Source organism: Micromys minutus (assembly GCF_963924665.1).
Source record: "Micromys minutus genome assembly, chromosome: 17".
Taxonomy (NCBI): domain Eukaryota; kingdom Metazoa; phylum Chordata; class Mammalia; order Rodentia; family Muridae; genus Micromys; species Micromys minutus.
Genome location: NC_137952.1, coordinates 32,756,360 through 32,771,580, shown reverse-complemented (window position 1 = coordinate 32,771,580; position 15,221 = coordinate 32,756,360). Strand labels below are relative to the sequence as shown.

At 44.3% G+C, this 15,221-nt stretch overlaps 2 protein-coding genes across 2 annotated transcripts in view; one reads left to right on the top strand and one right to left on the bottom strand.

The window, feature by feature from the left end:
- The window catches only part of SHC4 (SHC adaptor protein 4), a gene marked incomplete at both ends in the record, with an annotated part of 92,996 nt that overhangs the window by 44,409 nt on the left and 33,366 nt on the right, over positions 1 to 15,221 (top strand). Inside the window, 3 exons of the mRNA XM_080931003.1 lie at positions 398 to 461; positions 1,620 to 1,739; positions 12,233 to 12,286. Coding sequence (XP_080787129.1) covers positions 398 to 461; positions 1,620 to 1,739; positions 12,233 to 12,286 — 238 coding nt within the window. The remainder of the gene's footprint in view (positions 1 to 397; positions 462 to 1,619; positions 1,740 to 12,232; positions 12,287 to 15,221) is intronic.
- Positions 5,921 to 7,592, bottom strand: EID1 (EP300 interacting inhibitor of differentiation 1). Its single transcript, XM_080931718.1, has one exon. It carries the CDS (start codon positions 7,505 to 7,507, stop codon positions 7,028 to 7,030), a length of 480 nt encoding a protein of 159 aa, XP_080787844.1. The 5' UTR covers positions 7,508 to 7,592; the 3' UTR covers positions 5,921 to 7,027.

Here is a 15,221-nt window from a genome sequence, read left to right as displayed (position 1 = left end):
CAACCATGTGGTGGCTCACAACCATCTGTAATGGGATCCAATGCCCTCTTCTGGTCTGAAGAGAGCAACAGTGTACTCACATATATGAAAATAAATTCTAAAAAAAATTGGCAACACAGTGAAATAAGTCTGAAAAGTCCAAAGGGCAAAAAAAAAAAAAAAAAAATAAATAAATAAATAAAGCAATTCACAGGACAGCAAGACAATTTTTCAGCATTAGAGTGTTACTAATTCTTTCTGGGTTTGAACTACAGAAAAACCAGGCATAGCACCTTGTGGTGTGGGTCTGAGAGAAAGCCACTATGTCAGCCACACTTTCGCCCATCTATACACTCTGAGTACCATTCTTACAGACTACAAGTAGAACGCTAAGACTCTCTACGGTTTCTGTCTTTAGGGAAGCAATAAGCCGCCTGTGTGAAGCTGTCCCCGGGGCCCACGGAGCCATTAAAAAAAGAAAGGTAAATGTTTACACAAACTTCTCGATTTCTGTCCTCTTAACTATGGCAAAACAGTATCAGAGTGATCATTCTATTCCTGGGCTTCTTTAATTTTTTTTCATTTGTGACCCCTTTTGCTTTTTTATGTATGTGTGTTTGTGTTTAAATGTGGATGTGGGTGTGTATGTGTGCTCCTGGTTGTGGAGGCTCAGTCTCCCTTGACCTTTTTTTATGTAGTTATTTATGTTGGAGATGGAGTTTTTCACTGCCTTGGACTTGTCTATCTGTCTGTCTCTGCCTCTCCAGTGTGCAAATTACAAGCACACACAACCTTGTCCTGTGTGTGTGTGTGTGTGTGTGTGTGTGTGTGTGTGTGTGTGTGTGTGTTTGAAGGGTGGAACTTGGGCCCTTGAGTTTGGACTTTCCCAGGCTGAATTATCTCCCCAGCCTGAGAGTTTACATGGCCCCATCTATAGAGTTATAAGGCTACAAACCAAACATTTATTGATAGTAAGTGATTAAATAGATTTATTTTAAAGCAATTCTCTGGGGTGGAGAGATAAGTTAGAATATAAAAGCACTTGCCACATTAAAAAGAAAGAAAGAGACAAGAGCAACAAAACCTGATGACTTAAATTCTATCCCTGGATCACGTGGCAGAGGGATAGAACCAGCTCCTGAAAGTCATCCTTTTACCTCCACATATGTGATATGACATGCATATGCCCACACTCAAACACATATACAATGGTAATAATAAATAAAGATGGTCTGATGCACATGTAATTTATGAAAACAATTATTAATGGTGAAAGCGAATTTGCAGACTAATGAGAAGAACGTGCTTATTTGTTTTATATTAAAGGATTAAATTTGGGCTGATATGTGATAACTCGGGATTTAGACTATTTTATACATTCTTCAGATTTGATCAGTGTTTTATTTTGTGATATCCGTACTGAGAACTTCATATAAATACATAGTACCAAGCGGCAGAAGTATGGCTTGGCGCGGTGGGTTCCAACACACGTGCTTCCATATCCACGTGTCACATGAAAAACCAAGCTGTGGTCAAGTCCTACCACTCAACCACTCCAGCTTCTTTGGTTCACACAGAATAGAACAGAGAGGAAGAGTTACACACCTATAACTTAGAGTGGTGTCTTGTTATTTTTAAAGGCTCCTGTTAAGTTCCTGACAACAGTTCTTGGCAAAAGCAATCTTCAGTTTTCAGGGATGAATATAAAGCTGACCGTTTCAACCAGCAGCCTCACGCTGATGAACCTTGACAACCAACAGGTAAGACAGCCAATGACTACAGTTCGGCATAGCGCCATTTTTCCTGGAAGTCCGTGGATAATAAAGAGAGTAATGGGAGAGTGTGCTTACAATTTAATATGACAAAGGGGGGGGGTATTTCCCAAGATTGATACACATCAGCGATTAGAATTCCTAACAGTGTTATTAACTATTCCTGGGGAGTTTAGCTGCCTACAAAAGCACCAACTGTTCCTGATTGACTCCATATAAATATCCAAGGGTAAAAGGACATAGTTCATATTGTTTGCCAATTAATATGACTGCTGTGCTCATTGGACTGGGGTCAGATGAAGGACAGACAGCAATGGTGGTGTTGGGGTAACATATTGGGTTATGATGTCATGAGAATTTTTTTCTCTGGGAGTGGGGACTGGGAAACATTTATCTCCCCCTCTCATAAGGTCCCACTGACAAACTGAAGTACAGTTTTACCCTAGTTCCCTGGGGGAACTAATGAGCTTCTGAGGCTCCCTTACCAAGCATAGCCATGCCAGGCAGGAGAACTGGTGACCTTAAAGCGATCACTCTGAAGTCTGCAGCAGGCGTGGATGATGGCTCTTCTGTAGCCGTGAAGATGGAGCCTCCTCCCCAGTCCTTCCCACGGTAGAGAGTTCTAGCTACTCTCTGAGGCCACATGCAATTAGGGCAGAATTGCATTCAGCTGGTTTGGAAGACTGGCTGAAAACTCTGCTGAGGATCCTGGAACCCTCCTTGCCCCTCCTTCTAGTGAGGTAACCACAGTCTCATTGACTGATCTTTTGCAAATGGTTACAGCTGAACTCTTGAAGATGGAGATAGTTTGTCCCAAGGTCCCAAAAGAAAAGCAGCTAACTGAAATTTGTGAGGAAAGTATTTCCTTCCAGGTCTTTCTTTTAGTTGAACAGCTAAGATGAAACAGCATGGGTATCATTTTCCTCCTTTCACAGTTTATGATGCCGTGTTCACTTGCAAACATTTGCTCACTACAGATTCATACTACTGCAACAAATGTAAAAGATACACAAGACGTTGGGCTAAAATATGTATGGGGACGATAGTGTAAGGTCCTGATGCCAGGTCATTTATACATGTTGGACCCTGATGTTGCTCTGTGTCTAATGTGTAGTAACTGACACTGTTGAGGATAGTTTTTACTATAGGGAGTGCTGTTCACCAAGGACTCGAGGATGGTTCAATCTCACTGGAAATGACAAAGCACTTAAGATGTTTGAGACCTCACAAGGGCTTCTTGCGACGTGGTGACAGTTACCCTTCATCACTGAGCTTCAGGTCTTCTCATCGCTGACCTGTTTGTTAGTAACAGTACCTATCTGCAAGGCTTCTTGAGTATGTGTTAGAAGGTTATTTAAGAGGACTACAGTGATGTAATGAATTCAAATCACTTAGCACAATGCTGGCAACGGAGTGCCCACTATTGTTTACTCAATCTTCCTCCAATGCCTTCCCAGATCCAAACCTAGCACTCAGGACAAAAACATATTATGTTAAACTGTCAACAACTTCATTGCCATTTTTTTCCCAAACTTCAAAACTAGGATAAAATGCACTGCTTACTCAGCAGCGTAAAATACCTCAGAGGGCACTGGTAAATATAAAACAACTCAAGAGCCCTGTCTAGTTGGGTATCGATTCTTTATTCAAGTGTAGGTGATAACTATAGTGGGGATGGCGGTCACACAGCTTTGAGGAGCAAATGTACCCACCTACCCACCCACCTACCTATCCACCCACCCACCCACCCATCCATCCATCCACATCTACCCACCCACCCACTCACCCACCCTCCCATCCATCTACCCACCCACCCACCCACCTTCCCATCCATCTACCCACCCACCCACCCACCCACCTTCCCATCCATCTACCCACCCACCTACCCACCCACCCACCCACCCACCCATCTACCCATCCACCCACCCTCCCATCCATCTACCCACCCACCCACCCACCCTCCCATCCATCTACCCACCCACCCACCCACCCTCCCATCCATCTACCCACCCACCCACCCACCCTCCCATCCATCTACCCACCCACCCACCCATCCACCCACCCTCCCATCCATCCATCCACCCACCCACCCACTCACCCTCCCATCCATACACCCACCCACTCACCCTCCCATCTATCCATCCATCCATCCATCCATCCATCCATCCATCCATCCTGACCTCAAGGTATCTGTATCTGTGACAGTCTCATGTGCAGAATGTAATAATCATTTCCTTTGTAATTTTGGTTTTTTGAGACAGGGTCTCTCTATGTAGTCCTGACTGTCCTGGAACTTGCAATGTAGATCAGGCTAGCCTTGAACTCATACAGGTCCTTCCTGCCTCCTGATCGCTGGGGTCAAAGATGTGCACAACCATGTTCAGCTAGCTCTTTCCACAGGGAAGACTAAAGTGAACTGGGGAGTGTAAAAGCAGGGCAATGGTGCATATGGTGGTGAGGCATCATCTAGTCTGTTTCTACTCTCCACTATCCTTCTTTAACCACAGCAGTCTGAGGTGTGCCATGTGATTCTTGCTTGGGAGATGTCAACAAACATCTGTTCGCCCCACATAAGGCACTGGGATGACAGACCAATCAGTTCCACCCACATCTAGCTTAGTGAACAGTGAGTTTGTTGAGAGTTACAGGTGAATGGATGAGGGAGGGTAACTCACAGGTGCATGGATGATCTGAAAGGTAGCTGCATGGGGGGGGGGGCTCGGGGAGTGTGCCTCCAGCAAGGATGAGAACTCACAAAGGCTGCATCTCTGAGGCTTCCTGCACAACTAGCCCTAGCTGAGCATTTTAGAAAATCTCAAGAGGTCTTATGAACTCCATGCGTGCCATTGCATGAGCATGTAAAGTGCACACACACACACACACACACACACACACACACCTTAAAATAAAAATGCCTTCATAAAACAGATGATGGACATGGTAGCACATGCCTTTAATGCTAGCATGCAGGAAGCAGAACTCTGGGAGTACAAGTCCAGCATGGTCTAGTTCCAGGACAGCTGGAGCAACATAGTGAGACCCCATCTCAACAAAAATGAAGATAAATATAAGAGGGCCCAGAGAGTAAATGAGCTTGCCACCAAACCTGATGACCCTGTTTCCTTGGCTCCACAGAGGGGGAGGAGAGAACCAGTTCCTGAAGGTTATCCTTTGACCTTTGATTACTGTGGCATGCATCCTCCCCATCTATACACAAACAGATGCAGAATAAAAGAAACACCAATGCATGGCCTCTCCTCTTAACTTCCAAGATATACTTTGGTCCCCAAACACAAATACATTCAAACTTATGGATATTTGCACCATTTTCCAGGGGAATTGAGCAAAGGTCTATTTATAGCAGGTATATACCAATAATAGATCAAATAAATGATTCCCCCAAGCCCAACTAGTGAGGCAATCAATTTACTGGGTGAGTAAAAAGGAGGGCTGAGGGGTTACTCATGGGAGTGTTTGTAGCTGCTCTATCAAAAAGTCCCACACTAACATGGGTGACAGCTTCCCAAACATCACCGAGAATCCTCACCTTCAGTTAACTTCCCATCTTTCATGTTTCAGCACCTACTGAATGCGCATGTAACTGGGGCAAAATTATGGACAGGTGCTTTGGAGATACAGGAGGGTCTAAAATCTCAGGTGAGGGTCTAAAATTACTAACAGGTCCAATCTTGGGGGAGTTCTCTCTCCCTCTGCCACATGGACCCCCCAGAGATCAAACTCAGGTCATCAGGCTTGGCTATATGGCAGGAGCCTCTACCCACTGAGCTACCTCAGCAGCCTCTCAAACAAACATTTGTCAAACAAACCAACCAATCCCGCAGAAACCCAAGAGTCATCCTACTGTCCTAGTCCTGTCCTGTGTTGCTATGGTGGCATCAGCAAGGACATGGTACTACACCATGTCCCTATTCAACCTCAGCATCTTCACCCAGTCAACCACAGCAACACATTCAGAGAACCGGGTTGGGTAGGCTAGCCAAGTCTTCCAGAAAATTCTGAAATTTGCTTTCACTTCCCAGAACCCATTTGTCAGGTATTTGAAACTGGTTTACGTTGTAAGCACTGGCTGTTTAAATGTCAAGACGGAGCACACATAGCAAAATAATTGTGTATAAAGTATGTATGCAAAGTTATTAGACAAAGCAAAATACACAGAACAAGAAAATTTATTATCGCCAATGCTGGTGCATAAAGATTAACAAACATAATTAGAAGGGGGAGGGGGAGAAAGAGGCAGAGGGAGAGGGAGAGAAGGAGAGAGGATGTGAACAGGCACCCAGATGGACTTCTGGGTAGGTTTAAAACCTTCAAGTTTGACAGCATAATAGCTCATAAACCTTATACAGATACAGGTAGAGTTTCTTTTTACTTGACAATTTTTGCAAACAGTTCTTACAATATGAACTTCAGTTACAGTCTTACCACCTGTCGAGGTAAAAAAAACAGCAAGCAAAATTTCCCTACTATAAAAGGGTATTCAAAAGTTTGGCTTTGAGCTTCCCCATACATTTTATCCGATGCAGGAACGTAAAACCTTAAAAAGACATCCTGGTTTTTTTTTTTTTTCTTTACTTTGAAAATCATTACAATTGATCAGAGATCACAGTAGCTTTATAAATCATGAAAATACATGTGCAGTCAAAATTCCAGAGGCTTTTATAACACATTTTAAGATGATAGTACACACGATAACACGTCTGCATTTATTCACACATTTACTTTGATTTAACCTTTGGGGTTGATGAATTCTCAATCTTAAACCTCAAAATTTAGCTTTTGATAACTAGATGTGTATAAATCACAAAAAAGAATTTGCAAAGTCTTTTTTTTTTCAATAGTCTTTTAGTTCGAATCAAGGATATCTGTGGACGTATTTTTCCTCATTCTTTCATTAGATTCTTGTACTGGGCAGTCACAACGCACTCTTTCAAAACAATTTCAAACGCTTAACACAAGAAAGTTCTCCAACGTAAGGAAAATCATCTTGATCAACAGTTTGAACCAGAGGTTTTTGCTGAGCCTCTGTGAGACCAAACAAGGAACAATTTGGTCTTTTCTCCTCGCGATCCTCAGGTTTAACACTTCTTCCTTTCCACAACGCACGGTCATTCACTGTCCTGTCTTCTATTCCGAAAAACAAAAACCAACTGTTTCTATTTTTTATTTTTTTGCACAGAACTATTTAGAATGAACCCCAAAATAGCAGAATGTTGAATCTCTCCCTCTCAGGTAGTTTCCTCCTCTTTCGTCAGCCTTTACTCTCGATCAATGATCTCATCACAACCGAGCTCTTCGGTCAGTCGATTGACAACCATCAGCGAAAACAGCTCTTCGATAAAAGCTAGCTGGTCAAAAGGGCTCTTCTCGCACCGCGCCTGAAACCCGCCATCCAGGGCATCATCGGCTCGCGCCGTTCTCAGGAACACCTTGTTGGCTTCCTCCAGCGCGGCGGACACCCTGTGCATCACGCCGCTCCAGCGCTCCTCTTCAGGGAAGTCGTAGTCGTCCTCCCAATCATCAAACTCGTCGCCTTCCAGGTCCGCGCCAGCCTCAGGGAAGAGGCCGCGCTGGGCGCGGGCGGCCGATGGCCCGGCCTCCTCCTCCATGGGGCCCTCCTCCGGGGCCGGCCCGCGAGCCCCGCGGCCTACCTCCATATCTCCCTCGCCGGGCAGCACGTCCATCTGCAGCTCGTTGCTTTCCTCGTACAGCTCGCAAAGCTCTGCCATCTCCGCCATGGTGGAAGCAACTCAGCCACCGGGGTGGAAAAAAAAAAAAAAAAACCTTTTGCAGAGATGGGCGCGCGAACGGGCGTGGTGCGCGTGCGCAGGCAAAGAGGGCGTGCGTGGTGCGCGTGCGTGGAGCGCGAGCAGGCGGCGCGCGCGTGCGCAGGCGTGCGTGCGCGGGCGAGTGGGCATGCGTGATGTGCGTGCGGAGCACGTTTCACGTGCACCAACGGGTAGGCGGGCGTGGTGCGCGTGCCAGCACGGCTTGCAGACGGCCTGTTTCGCGGGTGGGCGTGGTGCGTGTGTGCGAGCTCTGCACACCCCCGCATGCTTCCCCGATTCCCAGCCCACTCTCACACCCACTCAGGACCTGGGATGCTTCCGCTGGGTCTGAACCTCCCACCTAGAGATGCCTCCAAGTTCCTTGCCAAGTGCTCGCTTTTCCTAACTGGAAAACCCTGGCCTTTTGTCACAGATGGCGTCTCTCTTCCACTTCCCTGCCTCCCCAGCATCCCTGTGATCAAGATGTCTATTACCTGTCATCATTTCAAATCCTCCTAGCTCGCCGGCCTGTGCACTGTGAACATCTGACTTTCCGTTTTTTCTTCTGAATTTACTGAGGTTGACCTAACCCTAGACAAATGGTGTGTGTGTGTGAATACACCATGGGAAAACTAAGCTATGAATGTGAGTACTTTACTAGGAAAAGGAAAGGTAGAAAATAGGCTATGCATATTTTAAATAAATACAGATAATCACTCTCCACGGTTGCTCTACAAGCTTAAGCTGTAGCCAGTACTGTTTGAGAATATCCACACCCTTGCCACGTGTTGTTTTATTGAATTAATAAAAGTAAATCTTAAGATTTATCAACCTGATCTCTCTTTTGTGTGTATGGGTGTTTTACCTGCCTGTAATGTCTGTGTGCTATGTGTGTGCATTGTGCCTGCAGAGGCCAAAATAGAGCGTTGGACCCCCTGGAAACGAAGTCACAGTCGTGCACTGCCCTGTGATTGCTGGGAGTCAAACCCTGTCCTTAGTGTGAGCAGTCAATGGTGTTTACTGCTGAGCCATTTCTCCAGCCCTGATTGTATCTTTATAATCTTTCTATAGCTTTATTTATATTTTTGTGTGGACTTAAAATTTTTTGTTTATTTTTTTATTCTTTAATCCTTTTTTTACAGCCCAGACTTCTTCCCCTTCCCAGTCTGTCCACCACCCTCCTACCACTCCCCATCCCCTACCTCCCTCACCCCTCCCCCAGTCTCTAAGAGGATGTCCCTACTCCCACCCCAGCAGGCCTCCCCACTCCCTGGGGCCTCAAGTCTCCCTGAGTATTAGGCCAGACCTGGCAGCCCTCTGCTGTATATGTGTGGGGGGGCTCCTGTCGGCTGGTGTTTGCTGCCTGGCTGGTGGCTCAGTGTCTGAGGATCTGGGGGGTGGGGAGGTTCGGGTCAGTTGAAACTGCTGGTCTTCCCACAGGGCCACCCTCCTTGTCAGCTTCTTCCAGCTTTCCCCCAGTTCAGCCAAAGGGGCCCCAGGCTTCAGTCCATTGGTTGGGTGTTGTATCTGCATTTGACTCTTTCAGCTGCTCATTGGGCCTTTCCGAGGGCAGCCATGCTAGGTTCCAGTCTGCAGGTATACTATAGCATCAGAAATAGTGTTACGGCCCGGGGCCAGCTTTAGTTTATTGAAGGCTGATCATCTTTCAGTAAGTATAGTGAACACATGCTGTTTTTCAGTGCATCCACTGGCCTTATGTTTGCTTTGCTGATTTGTAGAAACTCTTTGAGATCTGTATGAATATACCACTTTTCCTTTTTACAGAATATTCTTCAAGTCTGTGCTTAAGGAGTCATAGAAAGCTTTTTGTTTGTTTGTGCAACAGACAAGGTTTCTCCTCGCAGCTCTGGCTGTCCGGGAACTTGCTCGGTAGAGCAGGCAGGTCTCGAACTCTGAGATTCGCCTGCGTCTGCCTCCCGAGTGGTGGGATTAACGGCGTGCATCACACTGTCCAGTGAAAACTTCAAAATCAGTTTTTAATCAAATAAACCCCACCCTCTCTTTGTCGTGTTAAGGTGAAATTTCCGACTTCAGTAATATTTCTTCTGTCTGACAAGGCAAATCTTGTTTGCTTGTTTAAAAAACTGTTTTCGCTGTTTTTGTTTTTGTTTTTTTTCCCCTCCTCATACCTACTTTTTCATATACATTTTTAAAAAGCAGCTTGAGGGGCTGGAGAGATGGCTCAGCAGTAAAGAGCGCTGACTGCTCTTCCAAAGGTCCTGAGTTCAAATCCCACCTCACAACCATCTGTGCTGGGATCCGATGCCCTCTTCTGGTGTGTCTGGAGACAGTCACAGTGTACTCACATACATGAAATAATCAATAAATCTTTTTTTAAAAAGCAGCTTGAAAAGCTACTAATGGTTTTAGCAGAGATTAGAGTAGAATCGCATCGTATTTGTAGATTAGTTTGGGGGACAACCATTGACATCTTTGTAATAATACTGCCTTCATATCCATAAACGGATGCGTGTCTTTCTACTTCATCAGGCTTAACGTTTTGTTCTAGAGAATTCCATGCGTTCATATGACATATGACCCTATACAGTCCTCATTTCTCTCCACTAACTCCATTCTGTCCTCCCAACATATCCTTCCTCAAAATTAATATCCTCTCTCTTTGTTTTATTTTTTAATGACCTACTTAGTCCACTTAGTGCTCCCCAGGCTCATTTGCCTGGAGCTCGGGCATCCCACCAGTAACCATCCCTCCAGAGAAGAATGGTTCTTCTCCTAGAACCTATGATCTGCTAATGGCTCTTCCATTAGGGCCTAGGTTTGAGAGCTCCTCCTACCAATGGTAGGACTTGGGTTGGCTTGATCTCATACAGGTAATGTAAGGATAACAATAAATGCTGTGAGTTTGAAGCTGCATTGGCCCTGTCATGTCCAGGGGACAGCATTTTACCGCATTCCTCGTTATCATCTGGTTCTTACATCATTTTTGCCGAAGGTCATTTTTTTATATCCTTCAATGATGTTTTCCCCAAACTTACATGGTTTTTACTAGTTTTATATATTTGAACATATTTGTGTGAATCTTCCTCTTTACCCATTAAATGCAATTTCTCACGAACTGATATTGATATATGACCTTTGCACATTGATTTTGTTCTTATTGAAATATTATTACAGGAAAGTGCACAAGTAATGTGTGTGGCTTAATTATCACAAGCTGAATATATTTGTTTACTTACTACCCAGAAGAAAAGGCATCATGTGTCGATCCCAGAGAACCAATCTCCTCTCTTCTTGTGCCTCACGAATAACCACTATACAGATTTTAAGCAAATGGTTCAATAAAGAGCTTTCCTGTTTTGATAAATGAAATGATGTATTGATATATTCTCTGGGTTGACTTCTTTTTTAACCCAACAAACATGTTGTTACACTGTAACCAGTCTCCTATTTGAATATCACAACAGTCACCTTCAGGATTGGCTCTAATTCAGGGCTATTATAAATAACATAGTTATGTCGTTTCTTCAGAAAACATTTTGTGGCACAAATGTATTCAGTTCTTGTTGAGTATCCATCTAGGGGCAGTTTTGCTTGGTTGTCTTATGTGTACAGCCTTAGTAGGTTCTGTTGCACAGTTCTGCAAGCAGGATTCACTGGCCGTTGCATAGCTGGTATTTTAATTAACCTTTAAAACCTGTACAAGTTGACCATTGTCCAGTGATTTCCAAACACAAGCAAACAAGTCAGACTCTCCAATACAACAATCATGTTGGGTTAAGTAGTGCAGTTATTTGGCTAGTCATTCCATATTAGAAGTCTTCAAATTTTTCAATTGTTTCTAGATTTATGTGTAGGTGTTTTGCCTATGTGTATGTACTATGTGCAAGTTCGGTGCCCCCAGAGGCCAGAAGAGGGCTTTGAATCTCCTGGAACCAGAGTTGCTCATGGTTTCAGCCAACATGTGGGTGCTGCGACTGGAACCTGAGTCCTTGATCGCTGAGCAACCTCTCTATATCCCCCACGTTATAAGTCTCAGTATTAGGGTGTTTGGATACATAGTAGTGACTAATTAAAACAAAAATATACCAAGTTTATAAATAGAAAAAAAAAAAAGAAGAAAACTAAGAAGGGAAGTGGGAAAATATACCGGTTAAAGTGATGACACACGTTTCCAACCCCTCCCCCGACCCCGCCCCCACAATTTTTTTTTTAATGTTTTTAACTCTCAGCTGTCACTTTTCTGGAAAGAGACTTTTATATTCCAGAAGGCTTCACCCACATGACAGCAAAAGATGGCTCCCAGAAACCTTAGGCAAGTGTGGGTGGTCCTTAGTGGCAGAGGGCGATTCTCTCCTAGGACTGATCTCAACTCCTCCCACAAAACACTGATTGGCTGTATTCAGAGAGTGGTATTTAGTAGACTGCTGATTGGATGGGTGGACCTAGATCGTATGTCTACCTCGGTGAGAAGGGGCAGCGAGAAAGGCATGCCAAATCTGTGAGTTAGATGAGAGTATTTAGGTGTGGATACATAGCTTAATGGTAGAGTAAATCCTTAGGACACACAATGCTTTACTTTCAATCTCAATAACAAAACAACAACAAAAGAGTTTATTTTAGAATGTAGACATTATAGTTTCTAAGGCGATGCTAAGAGGTAGAAACAAGTCAAATACATAGCATTAAAATGTTTAATTTGCTTTTGTTTTCCAGATTATTGCAAATCATCAAATGCAATCGATTTCATTTGCCTCTGGAGGGGACCCTGTAAGTTTGGATGTGTAAAAGTTCTTTTTGTGAGTCCTAAAGAACTGTCATATGCAGACTAGTAACTACTTCATGTCTTTCCCAGATACCACAATTTGTTAAATGCTTCATGTATCAGGTACAAAACAAGACAAAACAAAACACCTACGGTGGTTTGTGCAAACGTTTCCCGTGTCTGGATTAAAAGGTTAGGCTTACTAAGGCTGCTAGTTCTCTGTGCCACTGAGTTATCATCTGGTAAATTTTCAGTTCACATCAACATTGTGAGAACTGTGTGTCCTGTGTGCACTGCCGTTTCTCTTCTAGAATGTTCCCCATCAGCAGGCTATCAGTTGGATTTAATTCAAGATGGGAATCCCATTCACCATCATAGTTTTCAGCCAAGGCTAACAATCTATGATGACCATCCAGATTTGCTTAGACCTTGGAGACACTGCTCAACTATGAAGAGAGAATCCACGGCTCCTCTCTGACAGGAGGCTGTGCAGTTCTCATTACCCGCAAACTGTACAGGGATTCTCTCTGAAGATACTTTCCAGAGTCTCATTCCTTGATTCCTCACTGTTTTGTGGGATATTTGATCACACTGTGAACCCCGAGATTGTTGTTTACTAAAAAATAGCTGATTCTAATTGTGGTGTGGCTCATCCCTTTAGCTGGAACTCACGCCCTTAGTACTCATCTTTAATCCCAAACAATGAAGGTAAAGTTAGTTTATAGAAGGAAGCACCGTGTTTGAAAGTGATGCCTAATTGAGTGGTAGAAAAGGTGACAAATAAGAAAAGAGATTTGACAGAATAGGATGTGCCCAACTCTCAAGAGGAGGGGAAAACGAGACTACTTAAGAGAGAACAGTTCAGAAAAGAGAGATGGGGGAGGGGGGAGAAAGAGGTGGCAGTTTTATGGATAGCAAAAAAAAAAAAAAAAAAAAAAAAAAAAAAAAATGGGTAGGCACAGGTGAAGACAGAATGTGCCAGAGAAGGTGTGAAGGAGCCAGAAGATCAGATTGCCAGAGAGGCCAGGCAGAGCAGTTCATTGAGAAGCGGAGAACCAGTCATCTTGGAGAGGAGTTTGAGCCAGAACAGCTGAGTTAAATCAGCCAGCCCGAGTTCGAAAAGAACAAGAAAGGTGAGCTTAATCAGCAGCAAATCTTAGAGGTTGAAATCATTCTAGGTCTAGGTTAGACTGTACAGAAGCTAGAAGCTTCCCGGACTAGGCCTGGATGACCACCGCTTTTAGTCATTCAGGTGACTAAAAGATACTTTTATATCACTACTTCATTTTGGGACCAGAGTTGAGAGAGACAGAGAGAGAGAGAGAGAGAGAGAGAGAGAGAGAGAGAGAGAGAGAGAGAGACAGAGACAGAGAGAGAGACAGAGAGAGAGACAGAGAGAGAGACAGAGCGACAGAGAGACACAGAGAGAGAGCGGGGGGGGGGGCACTCTTTCTTCTCCTAGTCCACTAGATTTAGTTCGAAGGCACATTTTAAAAAGGCTTACTAGTGTCCTATGTACTTAAAATAATGACTGGTGCTTGTCCTGAAATTATCCTTTTTAAGGTTCCAAGGCAGTTGTCACGTTTGGGCTGGTGTACATTTACTGCCCCTCCAGCAGGGTTGGTTTTTGTTCTTCAGAATTGAGAGGTTTGCCGTTCTGTGTTCAAATGACCTCGAATACTTGAATGAATGGAAACGCTGTCCTCGCCAGACTCAAACTGTCGACAACCATTGTGGGAGAATCCACACATCAGCAGAATCAGTGGAAACCCTGAGCCCTGCCATTGAAAAATCTCACCGGCTTGGGGTTCAAATGATGATGTGGATTCGTATTAGCCCCTTTGCCCCCACCAGTAAAGCGTTACCCTCCTGTCAGGAAGACAGTGAAGGCTAGCGTTAAATCTTAGGGTCAAGTACTTGGTGTACTCACTAACCCTTCTAAGATTTAGGGTCTTCCTTTGCAAGATAGGGTAACTCCTGTCGCCTCTGGGTTGTCAGAATCGGGTGAACACACTGATCTGGACAAGTCACTGTATCTCTGCATTTGCTAGAGGATGCTCAGTAAGTTGCTTCAGTTAAATAGCTAGCCGGGCTAGCCACAGGGAGAGTGAAGCCGAGTTAGAAGTCCCGCGTGACTCAGCATCGTCTTTCATAAATACGGACCATTCTTCCTGACCCGCGATGCTTGTTCTCCCTCCCTTTTAATTCTCCACTACAGCCGCCCATGCTCTCTCTCTTTGGAAACATGCTGCAGAGATTTCAGATACCTTTCCTGACATTTGTTCTTTCCCTTTAACTGTCCTGCAGTGTTGTCCTCCCTCCCCAGATATTTGCAGATATTTAAAACCATTAGAAAATGCAAGATCACTTGAAACAGGCCAGGAGGGGCCGAAGAGCTCCCCCCTCAGCAGCACCTGCTCCTGGCTGACACCATAGTACCTGTTCAGCTTACCAAGAGTACGCAAGTCTGGAAGGACCCTGACTCCTCCGATAACAGAGAGCAATGCTCGTAGATAGGGCTTTACTTATTTAGGAGCTATTCCAACCCAGCTTTCTATTTGCCTGAGACATTTACTTAGGTGTGTGCTATTTTTAAAAATGACTTAAGGCAAGTTCTGCTGACCGTGAGATCCGCTTCCGGCATGATTCACTGCGGTTGTTAAGTGGCTACCCTGGAGGGCATTACCAACATGGCTTATACTTCCTGCCAGTAGACGGCATCTTCCCTCTAGAGACCATTCTTATACTCTGAAATGGCATTGTAGGTACTTTTTTTTCCCTCCGAGAATTAAGATAGCAAAAGCACCTTTAATTATTAAAACCACCCCATTCATCAGCTCACTATTTTCATAAAAGCTGGAATTTCCAAGCGCCCTGTCCATTTTCTTGGTTTCACAAAGCCAGCAGCATATCTCTTTCTGAACTTGAGTTATTCATAGG